We start from the raw sequence: 13,312 nt of genomic DNA on the forward strand, positions 1-13,312 counted from the left end.
GATATGCGTCATGGAGTTTCCATGGACGTTTTTACTTTGATAAAATAACATATTTTCGCAGCAAATGGTCGCTCAGTAAGAATCGTGAGACATTACCAACAACAACAATATCACGGGCAATCGCAGTGATCGCTATCCCGAGAGATCAGGTAGGCAATCGTAGTTTTGACACTCTAAAAACTCTAACGTAGGTGGGGTAGAATCCCATTGTACAATGTACGATATTGAATCCTAAGTCGTACTGCACTGATTGAATCATTTCAACGGCGCCCATCTTGCAGTCTTCACGTCAACGGTGACTCGGGAGAATGAATGAATGAATGAATGAATGAATGAATGAATGAATGAATGAATGAATGAATGAATGAATGAATGAATGAATGAATGAATGAATAAATGAGTGAGTGAATGAATGAATTAATGAATGAATAAATGAGTGAATGAATGAATGAATGAATGAATGAATGTACGGTGGTGTATGTTGGGAGAGTATAATAAATGCATAATACTTAGCAGTGATCTAGTATTTGTGCCCTTAGATAAATTGGTAGTCCCTGTAAAAAACTCTGACGTAGGTGGGGTAGAATCCGATTATACAATGTACAATATTGAATATTGAAATTCAACGGCGCCCCAGACTGCGGTCCTCACGTCATGACTCGGGAGAATGAATGAAAGAAAGAAAGAAAGAAAGAAAGAAAGAATGAATGAATGAATGAATGAATGAATGAATGAATGAATGAATGCATGAATGTACGGTGATGTATGTTGGGAGAGTATAAATATATAATACTTAGCAGTGACCGTATAGTAATTGTGCCCACAGAACTAAGAGTTCTGTGATTGTGCCCTCGGTAGTCCCTGTAAAAAAACTCTGACGTAGGTGGGGTAGAATCCGATTGTACAATGTACAATATTCAATCCAGTGCCGTATGGCACTGATTGAATTTCAACGGCGCCCCAGACCGCGGTCCTCACGTCGTGACTCGGGAGAATGAATGAATGAATGAATGAATGAATGAATGAATGAATGAATGAATGAATGAATGAATGAATGAATGAATGAATGAATGAATGAATGAATGAATGAATGAATGAATGAATGAATGAATGAATGAATGAATGAATGAATGAATGAATGAATGAATGAATGAATGAATGTATGTATGAATGAATGAATAAATGAGTGAATGAATGAATGAATGAATGAGTGAATGAATGAATGAGTGAATGAATGAATGAGTGAATGAATGAATAAATGAATGAATGAATGAATGAATGAATAAATGAATGAATGAATGGATAAATGAATGAATGAATGGATGGATGAATGAATGAATGAATGAATGTGCAGTGGTGTATGTTGGAAGAATATAAATGCATAATACCTACAAGTGATAGTGTTTGTGCCCTTAGATAAATTGGTAGTCCCTACACTTTATATTATCAACAACGAGAAGTGTAAAGGAGCTTTTATGATATTCATTGAAATTGGTTTCATAGTGTGTGATATTGATATCAATTAACACAATGACAAACGTTTAGTTTAGGGTATGATTTCGACAGATGGGGAGATGTATGATGAGTTGGTGGTATCTTGATTTCTTGATGTTATACATGCATTGCATGTCGTAATATGGTATCTCTAGGCAACCTGCATGTGTTATAGAAACATACTACATGACGACCTTTTGTTGTTGTTGTTTTTTTTTCAACAATCGCGCTCCGTCTCCGCATTATTATAACCACGCACGAACTTTTGCAAATTTGATTTGGCCAAATGACTTTTCTTTGTTCTCATTATTCGCTCAATAAATCCTGTCTTCAAGCTTGGACTCATTATCATCAATCAGTTGAACCGGTTTATATTTTATATATGCATGGGATTAGAATTTCTTCATATTTCTTTTGAAGGTCAGTCGTTATTTTTATTACTTGCACATTATTGTTAAATTTTATAAAGAGGCAGGAAAAACAACAACAACCGTGTTGCATCACTATACACTGCTACACTCTGTCACTCAAATCTGCCTTTTTGTGATCAATCTCACAATGGTTCGGGGTGGAATTGGGAAGGACATCAGTTTGTGGAACAAAGACAGTGTTGGCTGACTCTTTTAATGCCGACAAGGTACCCCAGACTGATCTAGCCAAGACCAGGGAGGTCTCACCTCCCTGCCAAGACTGAGTAAGCGCGCCTTTGCGAATTTTCTTTCTTCATTTCTACTGTTATTTCTTTGCATGACCAAAATGTATGATATTCGTATTTTGATTTTCTCACAAGACTGTATTAGTCAGTTTGTTTCACAACTATGCCTATTAAGAAAACGATAGTGATGATGATGGTATACAGATAACAAAATATAATTGTGTTTCGGATGTGCTTTCTATAATTCTTTTATTCTTCTTTCTTCTTATCAATATTATGCGTTTTCCCGCCCAATTTCATCAGATTTGCATTCGAATTAATGAAAGGCGATAAATTCAAGCGATTTTTATCACTGCTCTATGAATGTTACTGTTGATGCTTTTTACACCATATTCTCCTTTCACACACGGCTCAATGACATTGCGGTGTCTGTGCCGTAATGATATCTTGTATTTCCGCTATACTTATACAAAGAAAGTACTGTTTATGATCATGATCGTATCAGTTAATGCTCTCGCTGTATATACTGCAGTAGATTACATTTTGAATGAAAATGTTGCTCACTATTTGCATATTGTTCATTGAATGACCCGTGTCTTGCAAGCTCTGCTTTTCGATAGAACATTTCTTTCCACCGCAATGTTTATCATTATTATCTTTTTAATCTAAACTAATCATCATTATTTTCTTTGTTATCCTTGCAATAATGCACTGTTTCTCTCTTTCGCTCTCCCCGGCTCTCATTATGTATTCATTCGTATATAAAGGGCAGTTAAATTTTATATTATACGTACGTTCGTCTTGTACTTTTTGCAGATTTGTTAAAACAATATAGTTTGTCAAATGTGTGCTTAAATGTATTACAGAGACCACGTCCATAGATTGGTTACTTTCAATTCCGTCTCCAATGTTCTGATGATTACAAGGGTGATTACATACCGGTCTAGTTATGGAGATAATGGTTCTTCCTCAATGTTGTTGCCGAGCCAGAGAATAAAAAAAAAAAAACAACAAACAACAACAACAACAAATAAAAAAAAAAAAACAACACACACTGTCTATTTTTGACACAGTGCATGGTTCACTCATACTATCGCACAAGATACTTGATTAGTAACTATAACTCGACCTCATAAGTCCACATTAGTTCCAACATGAAGTACTTTTCCTATATATGTCTGTTTGTGAACCGTCCAAGGATTAACTCAAGTCCCACAAATCACATTTTCTGTGATTTGGTGATTATCTTTTGAAATGATGTGTACTGATCACTTTTAATGCTTCATCCCGTTAAAGGGATGTTATAATTATAGTTTTGGTTGAGGTGGGGAATTCGATCAGGTTTTGACTTTTTGCGTATTAGAAACCACTATTAAAGACCTATACAATTCTCAGAGCAATTGATAAAAATCGGTTAAGCCTGAGATATCCAAAAACAAAGTAAAATAAAGCGGTCCTAATAAAACGTGGAATAAACATTTCATTAGGACATCTTTGCTTTCATTTGTGTACATTTGTGTGCAATAAATTTGGTGTCAATTTTTTTGGTCTCTGGGGTGTGGTTGCTGCGCTTCTTGAGGGATTCCACTAAAATTATTCTGTAGCTTTAATATGTTTGTATATATTTGTGAGTTGTTATATCACATGTCTTAACTTGCCTTTCAGGGGTCTTATTATACAAGCTTGCTTTTCTAAGACCCCTCCACTTTACATCTACATTTGTATAATGCATCTACATGCATTGTCAATTTATATTCAAATATTCTGCAAATTGTTTTAAACGCATATATTCAACAATGTATTCCTTGTTACATATTATTGCTTTTATGTAAATTTTTGTATTGTGGAAACTTTGAATAAAACTTAAAACTTGAAACTTGAAACATTTCTTGTTTGATTTTGTGCAGATGTAATTGATTTCTAACCTGGTAAAATGATATTATACAGATATTGATGCAGTGGAATTCAGAGGTGTGTACTCTGGATGTATTTCATAAAAAGTTGCTATATTAGCAACTCTTGCTGCAATACCAAGTGTCATGGTAATGACAAGAATTCCGCTTTCTGATCGGCTGTTGCTACAAGAAGTTGCCCATACCACTCTCAAAAGAAATAAGACCAAGACCAAGATAACACCAATATTTCGGCAACAACGCCCCCCCCCCCCAACTTTGTACCCCGCTGTTGAATACACGCACGCCACAGCTTTATCATCCTGGGAGCTGTTTTATGAAAAAACTAGCCAAATTTGTCAGAATTATTATGTTTCAGTTCTCTTCAATACCAAAGAAGAAAGACAGTATTTTTGTGAAAGTAAAGTAGATGTGAATGTTTGTACACGTAGTGGTAGAGTAGTTAAACGTCCTTTACGCCTTGTTTTGTAAACATATTTATTTATATCTGTTATTTTCGCACGTACATGTACATTATCACTTATATTTTGGTATTCATATATTGTAAATATGTTTGTACTCTCATACCCCGAGAGGGGGTCGATAGAGTCAATAAAATCTTACAAATCTTACAATGAACTGCGGTCGCACCACTGCCGACAGAGGATTGCGTGTGAAACGTGTTGTTCATGTACTGTATTATAAGTCTATTATACCGTGTGTATTTACAGTGAAGTTGTACTGTACTCTTGGTATAATCAACACGTACGATCTTTGGTATAATCTACCATCACGTACCAGAGTACCCTGGCAGCGCAGGGGTACGGTTGTGGTGAAGGTATCGCGGCGGGCGCTGTGGTGGTGGGTAACAGCGAGAGAAAACTCCTACTAGTAAAATCCTCCGAGGCGAGGACACATATTATCGACACCTGTGGATTCGACATTCTGCGATTTGCTGAGAAGCAAGAACTTGGTAGAAGAGCTCGGGAATTGACTTCAACCTCCCTCTTGACACACGGATCGAGTCTCGGATTTCCTCAATCAGCCGTAGAAAAAATAAACAACTAAGAGAATCGAAGCCAGGCCCAGGTGAGACTAGCTCAGCTGAGATAACTCCTTGTTTACTAGATCTAACGTTGGTTATTTTATTCAGTCGACAGTTTGTGTGCAATAAGGACTGGGGCGCTGTATGTTACAGCGCCGGTGCAGTGCGGTTTACAAGTGACACCTGCACCTGTCAAATACTAGGGCCTATGCTACTAGGCTGGTAGCACCTCGTCCGCACCATGTCAATATTGGCGTTGCCGTTGTCTTTGTTTACCACGGAAGTGTCACTGAATTTGTATATGCACCGTCAATGGCGTCATACCAAACCAAGGAGGTACTACATCATGCTACATTGACTATACCATGTATACCCAGCAGTTGAGGAGGTCATTAGTAACTCATAGTCATGCTGATTGAGCTGATTGGCCTGAAAGTGAAATGCGAGCAGTGCATCATTCTAGAAGTACCGGTATGGGACTTTTGCGTTGCTCTCGTTTTCTATGCATGGTAACTGTTTCCCCATGAATTATTAGAGCTTAGAGCACAGATTTTAGCTTAAAGGGACTTTACAGTTCTGGCTTAGGTGGGGATTCATTCATGTTTTGAACTTTCCTAAGTGAGATAATGAGAAACCTCTTTTGAAATCTGAAAGAGCATGTAATTTTAAGAAGGATTCAACCAGAAACGTTTATTTGATGAAAATTGTTTTTCAAATGGCTGAGATATCCAAAAAAGTGATAATGATAATTAATAGGCAACAGGCCACGCCTTTTATTAGGATCTCTTTGTTTCACCTTGTTTTAGATATCGGTATCTCAGCCATTTCAAAACCAATTTTCATCAAATAAACTTTTGCGTATCCGGGCACTTACCCCCTGGGCAACCACCCTCCGGATAACTACCACCCGGATGATTACCCACCAGGTCTATTCCCCCCAAGGGCAACTACCCCCCGGACAACTACCCTCCTAGGGCAATCACCCTCCAGGGCCATTACCCCCTAGGACAACTACCACCCGGTCATCTACCCTCCTAGGGCAACTACCCCCAATGGCAATTACCCCTAGGACATCTACCCCCCAGATAATTACCCCCTGGATGACTACCCCCTGGATGACTACCCCCTGGATAACTACCCCCCAGATAACTACCACCCGGATAGCTACCCCCTGGATAACTACCCCCCGGATAACTACCCCCTGGACAACTACCTCCCGGATAACTACCCCCTGGGTAACTACCCCCCGGATAACTACCCCCTGGATAACTACCACCCGGATAACAACTCCCCGGATAACTACCCCCCGGATAACTACCCCCGGATAACTACCACCCGGATAATCACTCCCCGGATAACTACCCCCAGGATAACTACCACCCGGATTACTACCCCCCCCCCCCTTAATCATACCCCGAACCCCGCCCCCGAAAGTTACCACCCGTCGTAATTTTTCCATAAGTTCATAACACCATATCAGAAGATGCACCTTTCTCTTACACTGTCATCATTTACTCTTTTGGCTTGTCATTTTCTACCGTTATAACACATTAGACGATAAACATAAGAAAAGGAGAGTTGATTGCACTGCAATTCATATTCCCTTAACATTAGCGAGGGACCCTTCGATTAAAGCCATAATTTCTGATAGGATCCGGGCACAGTTTTATAAAAGTTATCAGTCCTGATAAGCTGTCAGTTCCACACAATTACCAATCGTTGTAGGTCGATCAAAGCAGGTCCATGGTAACAAGTCATACAGTGACTCGAGCTTATCAATCAAGCAGAACACATGGTTTTATTGAAATTATTAGAGACTAAAAAGATGTCATAACTGGCAACTTTTATCAAACGGTGCCCTAATCTGTCATAAGAGTAAAATTACAGCTTGTTTTACATACAAGTAGAAGTGTGCTAGTTTTCAAATTAAATGTTCTCGACACTGAAATCAAGTTCAAATATAAGTTAGTCTGATTAGAAAGAGTAAAATATTACGAGTTTAACGGTATTTCTTTTTTCTTTTTTTCTTCTTTTTTTTTTTTTTTTACAAAACACCCCTAGTTGTTAACGAAGTCTTTTGTCCTGCACCCTCTTTTTGAATAGATCTATAGAGAGTTGTAGTTGACAGAATCCTTTTTGCATTATAGGGCTGCTCTGTTTTATCCCGGCCATTTCAAGAGTATTTTTTTTTTTTCACAAAAATTTGAAACCTTCTTGGAAAAACATGCTCTTTAATATTTCGTAAGGGGTTTCTAATTATCTCACCCAAAAGATGTTTAAAACCTGAAGTTAGGTCTCGACTAAAACCAGACGATATGAAAAAATGTTTTTTTTTTTTTTTTTTCCAATTCAAATAACAAACGTTGTTCGAAAATAAAAATGAGACACGTAATTTTCTGGGGGAGAGTTACTGTAAGAGGGGTGATTGGTTGGAGCCTAATTTTAATAAGGAGTAATTGTCAAGGGAGGTAATGCTCCGCGGTGATCATACCAAGGAGGTGACAATCTCTTCCCACATCCTTGATAAGTACTAGTTGTTAATGCCCAATGATGCAGTAGGGCAATTCTGAAATGAGTGTTAACGGTATAACAGTAAAATAGTTACAAAATTGATGAAACAATGCAAAGAAAGCAAATTAAGACAGAAACGAAGTACACAAATAAAGATACAGTGAACTCCCGTTACAACGAACACGGTTATAACGAAATTTCGTTATAACGAAGCAAAACTTCTGGTCCCAACATTATCGCCATTAAAGTCTATGGTACAAAATTCGCTTATAACGAAGACGGTTATAACAAAATTTTCGTTACCACGCAGTCTTTTCTGAGCGCCACTGACAAAGAAAAACAAAAGAAATGTGCTCCTTTACAACGAAATGCGGATCGCATTCGAAAATGCGTAGCGGAACAAGCATTTTTATAGCGTCTCTGCATGCATGAGCGAACGCTTCACATCATTCTATGTTCACTCCGTGTATCACGCACAGTTTCCGAGGGGAACTTGCGTTATTGTAATACAATAATCTGAATTCAGATAAGGTTTGTTTCATTGTTCCGAAGTCCTTTGATACAAAACACACAGATTTTGATACAACTAAATGTCCGTAATAGTTCGGAAATGAAATATTAAGCACATTTTGGCGTTATTCCAAAGGTTCGTTAATCCCATGATAAAATATGGTTCTTATTCTTATACGGTTCGTTAGTCCGAAAATGATAGGAATTCAAAACGTTCGTTAATCGGAACATTACAAAAAGAATCGTTAATCTATGGTGGAAAAAGGTGAGTACACTAACAAAACTTAAGAATTGCAATCCTTATAATCGTCTTAAGATAAATAAATCTTCGAAATAACTAACCTGTCTATTTTTTTTTCATTAACAAACTTTCTTCGGAATAACGAACCTTATTTCATTTCGGATGAAAAAGCCTTCGGAACAACGAACTTTCTGAATAGTGAACCTTTCTCATTTTTTTTTTTTTTATTTATAGTTAACCTTCAGAATGACGAACCTCATTTCATTTTCAGATCAACGAACCTTCGGAGAATGAACAATATATTATTTTAACTTAAATTATGAACTTTCGGAATAATGATTCTTCGGAAATGCGAACCTTCAGATAAACAAACCATCGGAATCCCGGGAATGGCAAAACTTCGGAATAAGGAGCCTTCGGAGTAACGTAGTTAAGTAAAAAAACAAAAAAATAAATAACCTTTGGAATATCGAACTGTAACCAAATCCTACACCGTCATTTTCTACACATGTGTGACAACACAAACAACTTTATGCTCTTTTTAAAATGTAATATTTAAACGAAATTAAAAAGGTACTCTCCCATTTCACATAGCTTTCCAGCGTATGATGAGGATTCAACAAACAGAAATTTATTTTTATGCGTGGTTTCCTTCTTTTCGTTACACATTGCATATTATTATAACGATATTTCGCTAAAACGAAAAAAACAAACAAACAAACAAACAAACAACTGTCGGTCCTGGGCATTTCGTCCTAACGGGAGTGCACTGCACATGAACACACACGAGATAAATCCCTTTTAATGAGAGAAAGAGGAAAGGTGAGTAATGAATGACAGGAATAGACTACCTTCACGGTACATGGACAGAGAAAAGCGAGAGGGACTCGGAAGATGATGGGTCAAAACCAGGGCACGTGAGGAATGAGATATAAGCTCCTCAAAATAAAGAAGTGTTACATGGAGTTGTGGTAAACGATAGACGATTGTGGTTAAAAAAAAAAATGCTAAAAGTGAAGTGTAACATTTCTTCAAAATGTCTTTAGTTCAATGGTAAAGGCATTCAAACTTAAAACTTCTTTTATACTACTATCAAGAGAAATCCGAAATTTCGGAACAGTAAAAGAAAATACAGATTTAGCGAAAATAGTTTTGGTTAAAGGCATTGACATTTACTGGATTACCGGGTAGGATATGCAGGGACAGTTTCGTTTTTAATGAACATAGAGTCAAAATACAGAAGGGAGGAATTAAGCTTGTACATAAATCGTCCTAAATGCAAACGATACATATCGTAAATCCTTATAAGATGTTGTTTTCATAAGATGAAGTATCAGTATGGCATCTCCGTGATTCCTGGCAAATGATACAAAGAACTTCGTTTCCTGTAGTAATAATATTCTTTTTATTAAAAGTAAAAGTTGGAGGGGGGGGGGGGGCAATGACCCGGGAGGTAGTTATCCAGGGGGTAATTGATTGGTGCACTGTCCTGGGGGTAATTTTCCTTTTGATAGTTATATAGGGGAGGGGGAGTTATAGGCCTACTTGTCCGGGGTAATCATTCACGGGAAGTTATCGGAGGGGGTAGTTATCGGGTGGAAGTTATATGGGGTCTAGTTATCGGAGGAAGGGGTAGTTAACCTGGGGATAATTATACTGGTGGTAATCATCTGGGGGGTAGTTATCCGGAGGGTAATTATCCGGGGGGGTAATTATCCGGGGGGGGTAATTATCCGGGGGGTAGTTATCCGGGGGGGGGGGGGGTAGTTACCCAGGGGGTAGTTCTCCGGGGGGTAGTTATCCAGGGGGTAGTTATCCGAGGGGGTAGTTATCCAGGGGTAGTTATCCGAGGGGTAGTTATCCAGGGGGTAGTTATCCGAGGGGGTAGTTATCCAGGGGTAGTTATCCGAGGGGTAGTTATCCAGGGGGTAGTTTTCCTAAGGGGGAATAGCCCTGGGGGGTGATTGCCCTAGGAGGGTAGTTGTCCGGGGGGGGGGGGGGGGGGGGGTAATTACCCTGGAGGGTAATTGCCCTTGGAGGGTAGCTGTCCGGGGGGGGGGGGGGGGGTAGTTGCCTTAGGGGGTAATTTTCCTGGGGGGTAATTATCCGGGTGGTAGTTATCCGGAGGGTGGTTTTCCAGGGGGTACTGTTCCTAGAACCAAACTTTTGATACCCCTTAGAATTGCATGGTCTTTGACATCTCATAGAGTCGTTTCTGAATATCTCGCAAAACGTTAAAAGCTAAATCCTCACCTCAACCAGAACTGTACACACCCTTTAAATCTGTATCTTACATAAAAGACCTTGGTCTAAAACAGGTTTGTGCCAACGAATGTCACATATTTACTTACAGTATCAAGTTTGTAGTGTTAAAAAAAAAAAAATCACTTCGCAATCTTTCATATTTTGTGAACACAGTAAAGGCCTAGGGCACAGATGTTTGTAATTCATGTCAGATGCACTATTTAATTGATGACTAAATAACAAATTTTATGATGATTGATGGTATATTGCATACTTTTGGAAAAGTGTAGCCAGACCAGATGCTGTGCCAACAGAGACAGTGCTGTGTAACAGTGTATAATATGCTCTTTAATAAGGGGTAACACTATAAACGGGTGTTTGTGTAATACTCCCTTATCCAGTGGCGTATCCAGAGGGGGGCACAACCAGCACATGCATGCCCCCCCCCCTTTATTTTTCGTTAAAATCAAAAGAAAAAAAAAATGAAATGATGAAACCCGGAAGTGGCACCAGAAATATTAGTTGCGCCCCCCTCTGCTGAATTCCTGGATCCGCCCCTACTTATCCATACACCCATCACTGATTTCTCATTCTAGCCTGCTGCCAATTTGCATACGGTCTGTGGACAGGGTTGCCCATGCAATTCAATATTCTGCTCACAGTGTGGCGTGATTAAAAATTAGCTGATATCCTGTAGGCTTCAGTTACTAAATAGCTTACGGTATACATGTACATGCAAATTTGTATTGTATGTGTTTGTTTGTGTGTGTGTGTTTGTGTACGTGTACTTTTTATTCCTGCAGACCCTTGGGACTTATACTCATATGCAAAACTCAGAATGAAAAGTCCTCAAAGAATCAATCTATAGGTGCATTTATCAACTCTTTTTCTCGGCAGAAACAGGTTTTCCAGACGGCTTTCAGGGAATTTTTACGAGATGGTAAACGCAAAGCTGTTTTGATTATGGGGTTCGGAAAGCCTTTTTGAAAACAGCAAATTTGTGCTTTCCGAAACAGGTTTCCAGAAACATGTTTCTAGAAGCCCTTTGAAGCGAGATAAACGCAAAGCTGTTTTGAAACGGCTTTATACTGCGGTTACAAACCATGCCTTCTCCTCGGGTCAAAATGTGCAATGCAGCTGCGCAGTGACAAGGCCAGCTTTCGTGTTTGCGATGAGTTGATAAACGCAACTATTTTGGAAGCCGTTTTTAAAGGACTTTGGAAACGGCTTTCGAAAGGGCTTTGGAAACGACTTTTTAAACTGGGGAAAGATGATAAATGCAGCCTAAAGCACATAAAAATTTGAATTGAAATTTAACACACTTTAGTAAATTGATGTGTGACCTCTGAGCTTAATCCTAATCCTAATCCTCACATCAAACTATGTAATCCTAAAACCCTATCACAACCCTGACCCTAAGTTTTTAGATAGAATAAGACTGGAGCAATTGTCGCAGGAACAAATGTCGTGTCATCACTGAAACTAGAAGTGAAATGGGAAGCTTGGTTGAAAAATAAGCCACAACAATTAAAAAAACAAACAAACCCACAACATCACTGCCCATTTAATTCAATTGACCTTTTTCAACTGTTCTCTTTAAATCACCACAGATTAAATATCGAAGATTGCCGTTGTGTCATTGTCAGTGCCAACACCTGTTTTCGGTTTATTCTGAAATTCCTCACTCATCGCCTGCTCTCAGACTCCAGCCATGGCAGTGGGAGTCGGCATCGCATCTGTGGTCGTCATAGCAACTTCCATCATGACTTACTTCCTGGCCAGGATCCTGCGCGTGTACGTCCTCATCAATAAGTTCCACGGACCTCCAGCCATTCCCATCCTCGGCAATGCACACCAGTTCAAGCACGATCCAAGAGGTAGGACAAGTCGTTACATGAGTGGTCAAAAAATCAGAGGGTCAGACTGTTGATAGTGCTGTCTTCCAAACAATTTTTAAAATCATTTTTGGGGGCATTTTCACTTTTTATGGTACAATATGTAGGCTGTTCATGTGCAAAATTTTGTCTCTTTATTGTTAACCCCCCCCCCCCAAAAAAAAAAAGAAAGAAAGAAAAAAAAAGAAAAACTCTTGATGCAGCGGAGAAATGATTATGCGGGCAAGGATGAGTTTGTTTGTTTTTTTTTTTGTTTTTTTTGCTTGGCCTAATGTTCAACTGACAAGTCAAATTCAAACCTATGTGCTCTTGTTTTCAATATACCACACCAACCAATCAAGCAAAACTGTCAGCTACACATACATGTAGGCTGCATAAATTTTCATGTAAACTATTGCTACTCGGATTTTTTTTTTTTGTGATTTTTTTTTTGAAGTGATAAAAGTGGACAATTTACACAGATATAAGCACATTAAAGGGGATGGCTAGTAACTGATCAGTGGGAATGCTGGGGGATGATTGTTCCAATCCTTGTGGGATTTATTTAAGAGTACATTATATATCTATTGTGTGAAAATTATTTGCTTCAGAATAGTCTCATACACTGTATTCGAGTATAATGTGCAGTTAATTTTTACAGTACTGTACAGGCATGCTAACCTGGAAACATTAAACTGCACATTTAATACTTGGAACAATCATCCCCAGCATTCCCACTGATTCCCACTGATCAGTTACTAGCCATCCCCTTTAATGCAACTTCTTATTGAAGGACACACAAGAGGCTCTAAACTTTGAGCAAAAGGGCACAAAAATGCACATAGT

At 38.6% G+C, this 13,312-nt stretch overlaps 1 protein-coding gene across 1 annotated transcript in view; it reads left to right on the top strand.

Annotated features, from left to right (window-relative positions):
• Positions 1–12,215: 12,215 nt before the first annotated feature.
• The window catches only part of LOC140229059 (cytochrome P450 4V2-like), a 33,608-nt gene continuing 32,511 nt past the window's right edge, over positions 12,216–13,312 (top strand). The window contains exon 1 of the mRNA XM_072309319.1: positions 12,216–12,469. Coding sequence (XP_072165420.1) covers positions 12,304–12,469 — 166 coding nt within the window. The 5' untranslated portion in view covers positions 12,216–12,303. The remainder of the gene's footprint in view (positions 12,470–13,312) is intronic.

The sequence above is a fragment of the Diadema setosum genome, chromosome 5 (genome assembly GCF_964275005.1).
Source record: "Diadema setosum chromosome 5, eeDiaSeto1, whole genome shotgun sequence".
Classification (NCBI taxonomy): domain Eukaryota; kingdom Metazoa; phylum Echinodermata; class Echinoidea; order Diadematoida; family Diadematidae; genus Diadema; species Diadema setosum.